Here is a 9533-nt window from a genome sequence, read left to right on the forward strand (position 1 = left end):
GTCTGTACTGGCTCCTGAAAGAGCTACCCTGCCAGCTCACTTCCTGCCCGTGTGATGGAGGCAGGTTTAATTAAGGCATTAAATAGAACTGGATCATTACTTGAAGATGACTAGGCAAGGAAGCAACATGGTAAGTGGTAGTAAGTTAGCTGCTGTTTTGGGGAGCTAGGATAGGAGTGATGGACAGATGGAGAAAGTGAGGTCTGCAGATGCTGGAGATCAGAGCTGAAAATGTGTTGCTGGAAAAGCACAGCAGGTCAGGCAGCATCCAGGGAACAGGAGAATCGATGTTTCGGGCATAAGCCCTTCTTCAGGAATGAGGAAAGTTTGTCCAGCAGGCTAAGATGGACAGATGGCCTCCTCCTGTGCTGTAACCAATTTTTCATTCCCGCTCAGTGTGGAACTGAAACCTGAGGGTTCATGAATGTGCAGGTGACTTTCTGGAGTTCAGTTTCCTAATGACAGCCAGGGAAAGGAGGCAAATGAAGGCAAAATGGACAAAGCCAACTCACACCAAACAGAATCATAAAGTAATGGAGCAAGGAAACAGATTCTTTGGTCCAACTTGTCCACACTGACCAGATATTCCAATCTGACCTAGTCCCATTTGCCAGCATTTAGCCCATATCTCTCTAAATCTTTCCTATTCATATACCCATCCAGATGCCTTTTAAGTGATGAGATGTGGAGGTGCCGGTGTTGAACTGGCGTGGACAAGGTCAGAGGTCACATGATGCTAAGTATGCTATTCTTATCAGGGTGTCTTTCAGCATCTTTAGGTGCCCATCGCATTCTCCTTGTCGGAGTAGATCCTGTGTATTTGCAGGGCTTGTACCTAGGGGATGGCTTCTTTACCACGTTTTGAGTGGAAGCTAGAGAAGTGCAGCGTTGTGAGGTAATCTGTGAGCTTGCGGTAGAATGAGGTATTGAGGTGTCCATCCTTGATGGAGATGAGCGTGTCCAAGAATAAGGAGAAAGTGAGGACTGCAGATGTTGGTGATCAGAGCTGAAAAATGTGTTGCTGGAAAAGCGCAGGAGGTCAGGCAGCATCCAAGGAGCAGGAGAATCAACGTTTCGGGCATATGCCCTTCTTCAGGAATGAGGAGGGTGTGCCAAGCAGGCTAAGATAAAAGGTAGGGAGGAGGGACTTGGGAGAAGGGTGTTGGGAATGCGATAGGTGGAAGGAGGTTAAGGTGAGGGTGATAGGCCGGAGAGGGGGTGGGGGCAGAGAGGTCGGGAAGAAGATTGCAGGTCAAGAAGGCAGTGCTGAGTCTGAGCGTTGGGACTGAGATAAGGTGGGGGGAGGGGAAATGAGAAAGCTGGAGAAATCTGCATTCATCCCTTGTGGTTGGAGGGTTCCTAGACGGAAGATGAGGCGCTCTTCCTCCAGGCGTCGTGTTGCCATGGTCTGGCAATGGTGGCAGCCAAGGACCTGCATGTCCTTGGCGGAGTGGGAGGGGGAGTTAAAGTGTTCAGCCACGGGGCAGTTGGGTTGTTTGTGCAGATGTCCCACAGGTGTTCTCTGAAAGTAGGCTGCCTGTCTCCCCAATGTATAGGAGGCCACATCAGGTGCAGCGGATGCAGTAAATGATGTGTGTGGAGGTGCAGGTGTCCAAGAATAAGGCTGATTCTGAAGAGTAGTCCATGGCAAGTCTGATGGTGGGATGAAATTTGTTGATATCGTTGTGTAGTCGTTGAAGTAATTCCTCGCCATGAGTGCAAAAACAGGATACGATACGATACTTATCAATCACCAGTTCCGACATGCCACAGCAAGAATCTTCAACACCTCCTCAGAAAACTTACACAGGATAATCACCGATAGAGTACCCTTTGTCATCCAGTACTTCCCTGGAGCGGAGAAATGACGCCATGTTCTTTGCAGCCTTCAACACGTCCTCGATGACAACGAACATCGCGCCAAGGTCATCCCTACACCTCTACACAACCGATAAACCTTCAACAAACCATTCTTTGCAGCAAACTACTCAGCCTTCAGGACAACAACCTCACACAACCCTGCCATGGCTATCTTTGTAAGACAGTCCAGATCACTGACACGGATACTACCATTATACATGGGAACACCACCCACCTCATACACAACAGATACTCATTTGACTTGGCCAAGGTGATCTCTCTCACACGCTGCAGTTAAGGATGCCCCAAGGCATGGTATATTGGTGAGACCTGCAGACGCTATAACAACGGATGAATGGACACTATGCAACAATTGCCAGACAGGGATGTTCCCTCCCAGTCGGGGAACAATTCAGCGATCAAGGAGTTCAGCTGCTGATCTTTGGGTAAGCATGCTCCGAGATGGCCTCCGAGACACATAACAATGCAGAATTACCAAGCAGAAACTGATAGCCGAGTTCTGTACCCATGAAGATGACTTCAACTGTAATCTTGGGTTCATGTTGCGCTACGTGAAAATCTGTAAAATGTCGCGTATCTATAAAATCTTTTTTACTATTCTGTTTTGACACCATCACCTTGATAACTTGTTATAATCTCTCTACCTTAATTCATGTGTATAGTTTTGGATTACTCATTACTTTGGTTAGACCCTCAGCATGGAACTCTGATGCCTATCATTTTGTTCCAGCCGAAAGATTGCAGACGCTGTAAATCAGAAACAAAAATAGATGTTGCTGGAAAAGCTCAGCTGGTCTCGTAGCATCTGTGAAGAGAAATCAGAGTTAATGTTTTGGGTCTGGTTAACTTTCTTCAGATTGGTTATTCCAGCCATTTGGTTTGTCTCCAACACCATCTTATTTTTAACGTTGTGCAATTACCTTGCTGTCTCAATTAAACAGATCATAGGCTATCCCTTCACTTTCTACTCAGTTGTTGACACTTTACTCACACCGTCTGACACTTTTGATCACTTTCAAAGATTTGTTAATCAGCCTATCGACACTCTATTTACACCAATTATACTATTTTTTGATCTCTCTGCCTATAAATTCTGTGCTTGTGTGCTTCCCTTCACTTCACCTGACGAAGGAGCAGTGCTTCGAAAGCTTGTGATTTCAAATAAACCTGTTGGACTATAACCTGATGTTGTGTCACTTCTGACTTTTCAAATGTTGTATCTACCTCTACCACTTCCTTCGGTAGCTCATTCCATCCTTTGCATGAAAACGTTGCCCCTTGGGTTATTTTTAAATCTTTACTCCCTCACGTTAAAACTATGTCCTCTAGTTTTGAACTGCTCTCACCCTAGGAAAAAGACCTTGGATTCAGAACTAAGTGTGTTGATGCAGCTGGGAAATCTGTCTTTGTCTCTGTCATATAGTATGCAGTCAACTTTCCTCACCAGAGATAATCATCAGCAGTGCCTCGAGCAACCAAGTAATGAATATCTACACAGTTTGACTGCCCTATGCGATGAACTCTGTCTTCAGCTTGAAAGAGGATCTGCAGAGTCAAAATAAGAGAGGGCAACATATCAAAAAAGGAATGAAATCAGTGGCCCTGAACATCATATCTAAAATCAAACAACTGCCCAGCTGGGAGATACCCAATCCCAGGTACTGAAACTAGACAATGTTCCAGTTATACAACCCATTCAACAGAATGTTTCTCGTCAAACTCAGTATCATTTCCTTCAGAGGTCAGTTTTGAAACGTTATGTCTTTAACTCCCACTCCGGAGACTTGTGCAGCACACCATAAGTAAAATAGGTCTTACATTAAACATTAAATATTGCTGGTTGTTTCCACCTTAGTGTAATTCATTGTTGGGGTGGCATGGTGGCTCAGTGGTTAGCACTACTGCCTCACAGTGTCAGGGACCTTGGTTCAATACCAGGTGACTATTGGTGTGGAGCTTGCACATTTTCCCCATGTCTACGCGGGTTTCCTCCGGTTTCCTCCCATTATCCGAAAATGTGCAGGTTAGGTGAATTGGCCGTGCTAAATTACCCATGGTGTTCAGGGATGTGTAGGTTAGGGGCATCACACTGGGTAAATATAGGATAATAGAGTAAGGGAATGGGTCTGGGTGGGTTACTCTTCGGAGGGTTGGTGTGGGCTTATTGGGCCGAAGGACCTGTTTCCACACTGTAGAGATTCTATGATTCTCTATAAATATAATTAAATACTGTTTCCCATTATTATCCTCCACTACAGCCAAAAGTAAACACTAACGAAAGACAAACGTATGAGGAAATTTATCATATTAAACTATATTTAAAAAACAGATTTAAACTCTCCTTGTTAAACTGAACTCTCACTTACACCAGGGTTCCAGAAAAGTTCAGCAATGATGACCAGATCAGCAGAGGATAAAGTCAAGCCCATATTGGCAGCTGTGATTGACAGCACAGCTACACAGCGTTGCTCAGAAAACTGGAACTGGTCACATAGGGACTGGCGATCGGAGGAGGAAGTGGAGCCATCAATACGGATAAATTTAACTTTCTGCGAACAAAATTAATAATTGTGTTATTCACACTTGGTTTCACAGCACAAGGTCAATCCACACATTATCTGTAAAGTGTGGACCCCAAAACTGAATGAAATATCAAAATTTAAATGATTTAGAAAGATTTGGTCTAATCTTGTGACCTATACCTCTATTAAAGCCAAGGATTCATGTGCTTTTTAACAGCCTTCTTACCTTATCTAGCCACCATTGATGTATGTATATTCCTGGTGATGTCGTTCCACTTTCTTCATTATAATTCATATTACCTGTACTCATTCTTCCTAACAGATCATTTCATTCTTCTCTTTCCTTTCTATGGATTGTTACCTTCTTATAGAGGAGTGGCTGGAGTACTCCATTGATCTTGAGAGAGATGTTGTGAGGAGTTCTCAATTCTTGGCAGGGCCACCCATTCTGATAAAGTCAGAGGGAGGAAGCAAAGTGCAACCTAGTACAATGCCTCAACAATAAGTCAGCAAAAATAATTTATGCGATATTAACGGTTGCAATTGCAGCTGAAGGATGCAGCAGTCGACAGAACTCCAATCATTAATGTTACCCTGCCACTGGTACTGGGTCTCTCACAGTGGCACACACACACACATAACACTGATGAGGTGTTGGATTGAGAGATCTGGAAGTTCCTAGGTACAGACAGTCAATAGATGGTGGAGTTTGTTCCACTCTTGGAATAGGAACAGGAGAGCATACAGCAGCTTACTTACAGACAACCCTCTTCAGGATTCACTGTGCTCACCCCAATGGGGGAATAGGTTAGAAAAGGTGCCCTAAAATGTTTGTTCAGTCACCAACTTGGCTGGAAAACTGCATCCAGTGGGCTCCTCTACCTGTGGTCTGAACACCAAAGTCAAAGTCAAACTCAAACTCAATCTCGGAACCTGGAATATATGAACCCTCATGGACAATGAGCAAAACAATAGTCCAGAACAAAGAACTGAGGCACTTCAACATTTACTTCGCTGACCTGGAGGCGACTCAAAGAGAAGGTGAAGGTCAGCTGATGGAAAAAGGTGCTGTTTACACTTTATTTGAGAGGAGAACCAGAGGATCAACCCAGGAAGCATGAATTTGGATTTGCTTTTAAGAACAAACTTGTCAATTGACTCTCAGAAGTCCCTGTTGGCATCAACGATCACCTCATGACTGTCTGTCTACAATGTGCCACAAACCAGCAGGCAACAGTTGTGATTGCCTCTGCTCCAAACCTTTATGTCACAGAGGAGTCCAAAGAATGCTACTCCATATCGTCAACACCATATTCACCAACATCCCTAATGAAGATAAAATTATCCTTCTTGAAGACTTTAATGCAAGTGTTGGAAAGGAGGTCTAACTCTGGAAAGGCCCCATCCGAAAGGAAGAATCATCTGCTACAATAAACTATTCTGCCAAAAAGACAAGTTCACAACTTCTTGGAAGCATTAATGATCAAAGCACTACCACATGGTCAATTATAAATCACACAATGCCAGGTTATAGTCCAACAGGTTTATTTGGAAGTACTAGGTTTTGGAGTGCTACCTGGTCAACAACACGTTCAATTATATCATCCCTCAATCCTAAGATCCAAAGAATGTCCTCATTACCAAAGCAATGACCAGTGCAGATGACTGCTGGTCAGACGACCAGTTATCTGCTCCTCAGTGTCTATCAAATGCCACCAGAAGCAGCTGAAGATAACAGAACAGTTCAGAAAAGTGGGCGGCACGGTGGCACAGTGGTTAGCACTGCTGCCTCGCAGCGCCAGAGACCCAGGTTCAATTCCCGACTCAGGCGACTGACTGTGTGGAGTTTGCACGTTCTCCCCGTGTCTGCGTGGGTTTCCTCCGGGTGCTCCGGTTTCCTCCCACAGTCCAAAGATGTGCAGGTTAGGTGAATTGGCCATACTAAATTGCCCGTAGTGTTAGGTAAGGGGTAAATGTAGGGGTATGGGTGGGTTTCGCTTCGGCGGGTCGGTGTGGACTTGTTGGGCCGAAGGGCCTGTTTCCACACTGTAATCTAATCTAATCTAATCTAATCTAATCTAATCTAAAAAAGGAGTTCTGAAAAGAGTTACTGGACCCAAAGCATTAATCTTGCTTTCTCTCCACAGATGCTGCCAGACCTGCCAAGTTTTTCCAGCAATTGGTTTCATTTTTGTTCAGAAAAAGGCACTGCATTGAGAGACATCAAAGCAGACCAGTGAACTTCCACCAATGTCTTTACCAAAATCTCCAGAGAGTTCATTTTAATGGAGTGGAGGAAATCTGGAAAGAGCTGAAGACAGCCATCATCTTTTGCTATGAAGAAACCAATGGACACAAGACCAGAAAATATTAAGACCACTTTGACGAGAATGACCACATCATTAAAGACCTCGTTGACAAGAAAAGGAAAACTCTCTGAGCCTAGCAAAACAACCATCACCAGCAAGGCAAAGAGAGAACTCACCAAACAGCAAAAGGTGGAGTTACAAAGAAAACCGAGGAAAATCAAGAACCAACGGTGGACTGAGAAAGCTAAGGAGCTGCAACTCATTGCTGACAAGCTCTACACTCTGGGTTTCTTCAGTGTCACCAAGTCGATCTATCCAACACCTGTGGCCTCAATCTGATGAGGTAAAAACAATGACTGCAGATGCTGGAAACCAGATTCTGGATTAGTGGTGCTGGAAGAGCACAGCAGTTCAGGCAGCATCCAAGGAGCAGTACTGATCCTCGGATGCTGCCTGAACTGCTGTGCTCTTCCAGCACCACTAATCCTCAATCTGATGAGGAGGAATCTTTTGAGAGACAGAGTAAACATCAACCTCCAATGGAGAGAACACTTCAAAGAGCCACAACACAAGTGTCAATAAGGCAAATGTGAGGAAGTTCTCTAACTCTCCATTAAGGTGATCTTGGATTCCCATCTAGTGTAGCAGAAGCATCCATTAGACATTTGAAGAATGGATAAACCACATGAGTAGATGGGATTTCAGTGGAGATTTTCAAAATTGGAAGGGCAAAGCTCAATCATCTCCATTAACTGTTCTAGGACAAAGAATGTTTTTTTAAAATTCTTCCTGCTGAAGTGCAAAATCTCACATTTTTTCTACATTTCAATCCATTTGCCAAGTTTTTGCCCACTTGCTTGTCAAGATCCCTCTGCAGATTATTTGTGTCATCCATAAACTTGACAATAGTAATTCGCTTTCCCCATCTGAGTCATTCAAATATATTGTACATAATGGTGGTCCCAGCACTGATCCCTGTGGCTCTCCACTAGTTACAGGTCACCAGCCTGTCTACATATCCCAATTCTATGAGTTCTATTTAGCTAATCAACCCTCTATCCATGCTAATTTATTATTTCCAATACTAAGGCTGTCATCTTATTAAGTGGCCTAATGTGTGGAACCTTATCAAATGCCTTCTGGATTCGGCAAGATGGCGGCGATTCTGTAGGACAGCTCTGCCTAACAGCCAAGGCATACTGGTGTTTTTTGCCATCCCTGGCCAACTTATGTGGTGGAAATATTAGTTTAAAACCTTATAGAACACATATTTGTTAATATTTGGGAGTGGGAGAGATGCCAAAGGGAAAAGGAGCAAGCAAACAGCAGTAGGGAGGACACTCCCCTGTAGCACCTACAACACCAGAGACTGCAGCAGCAGCAGCCTCTCCCGAACCCCCCGGGGACCTGACAGACTCACAGGAATTGGCTGCGGTGATGGAGAGACTTATCTTGAAAGTTGCGGCTGCGATTGAGGAAATCTGTGGGGAGATTCATGCCCATGTCCAACCAATTGCATCCATGTTGCAGAAGCATGAGCAGGAGATCCTCTCCTCGGGGAGAGGCTGGAGGAGGTGGAGGGTCGAACTAAGGCCTTGGAAGCTGCAATGGAGTCCTCAACCAGTCGGATCCACGTGCTGCAGCGAGAGGTGCAGGTCTTGCAAAACCATATCGACGACCGCGAAAATAGAGGTCGGATCTCCGAATTGTCGGGCTCCCTGAAGGTTAGAGATTTCATCCAGAAGAAGAGTGCGAGCAGCAGCGGAGGTAAGATGAACTCGGAAGACTGCAGCTAAGGTAAGGCAGTTTTTATTTTAAAATTACTTACCGGTAGCGGACAGTGGTGTTTTCCCTTTCACAGAAGGAGCGGGAGCAGCGGAGGAAGTGACGAGGACCAAAGGGGCAGCCGGGAAGGAAAGCAATGACCATTATATATCAGCAAGACGGCTAAACCTGAGACTCTACTACTGTTGAGTTTCCCACTCGCCCTCCTCCTCTAACCTAGTTAATAAGGTAAGGTTCATTCTAAACTTCCTCTATTGAATATAAATTTGTTATTAATTTTATAGCAACTTGAACTAAGCTTTCCAATTTAGTATTGAGTGGGTGTTCAGATAAGAGCTGAAAATGTGTTGCTGGAAAAGCGCAGCAGGTCAGGCAGCATCCAAGGAGCAGGAGAATCGACGTTTCAGGCATGAGCCCTTCTTCAGGAATGAGGAAAGTGTGTCCAGCAGGCTAAGATAAAAGGTAGGGTGTTCAGATAAGCCGGGTATGGATGCTAGGGCAGTTGCTTGCTCCTCCTGCAGAATGTGGCAGGTGGGAGACATGGCACACGTCTCCGCTGGCTACATCTGCGGGAAGTGCACCCAACTCCAGCTCCTTGAAAACCGTGTTAGGGAATTTGAGCTGGAGCTGGATGAACTACGGATCATTCGGGAGGCTGAGGGGGTAATTGAGAGGAGTTACCAGGAGTTGGTCACTCCTAAGGCTCAGGGCTCGGATAGATGGGTTACAGTTAGGGGGAGGAAAGGAAACAGACAGACAGTGCAGAAGTCCCCTGTGGACATCCCCCTCAGCAATAAGTATACCGTTTTGAATATTGCTGGGGGGGGGGATGACCTACCAGAGGAAAACCATAGCAGTCTGGCACTGAGCCTGACACTGTGGCAAAGAAGGGAAGGGGGCAGAATAGAAAAGTACTCGTGGTAGGGACTCGATAGTTAGGGGAATCGACAGGAGATTTTGTGGTCAGGACCGGGATTCCCGGAAGGTATGTTGCTTCCCTGGTGCCAGGGTCTGGGATGTCTCCGATCGGGTGTAT

The 9533-nt window shown here is 45.2% G+C and overlaps 1 protein-coding gene across 2 annotated transcripts in view; it reads right to left on the reverse strand.

Annotated features, from left to right (window-relative positions):
- The window catches only part of smarcal1 (SWI/SNF related, matrix associated, actin dependent regulator of chromatin, subfamily a-like 1), a 150871-nt gene that overhangs the window by 8036 nt on the left and 133302 nt on the right, over positions 1 to 9533 (reverse strand). For both annotated transcript variants that reach the window (XM_043694414.1, XM_043694416.1), the window contains exons 14-15: positions 4248 to 4430; positions 3326 to 3426 (exon numbers count right to left, since the gene is read on the reverse strand). In XM_043694414.1, the coding sequence (XP_043550349.1) occupies positions 3326 to 3426; positions 4248 to 4430 (284 nt within the window). The remainder of the gene's footprint in view (positions 1 to 3325; positions 3427 to 4247; positions 4431 to 9533) is intronic.

Source organism: Chiloscyllium plagiosum, chromosome 7 (genome assembly GCF_004010195.1).
Source record: "Chiloscyllium plagiosum isolate BGI_BamShark_2017 chromosome 7, ASM401019v2, whole genome shotgun sequence".
Classification (NCBI taxonomy): Eukaryota; Metazoa; Chordata; class Chondrichthyes; order Orectolobiformes; family Hemiscylliidae; genus Chiloscyllium; species Chiloscyllium plagiosum.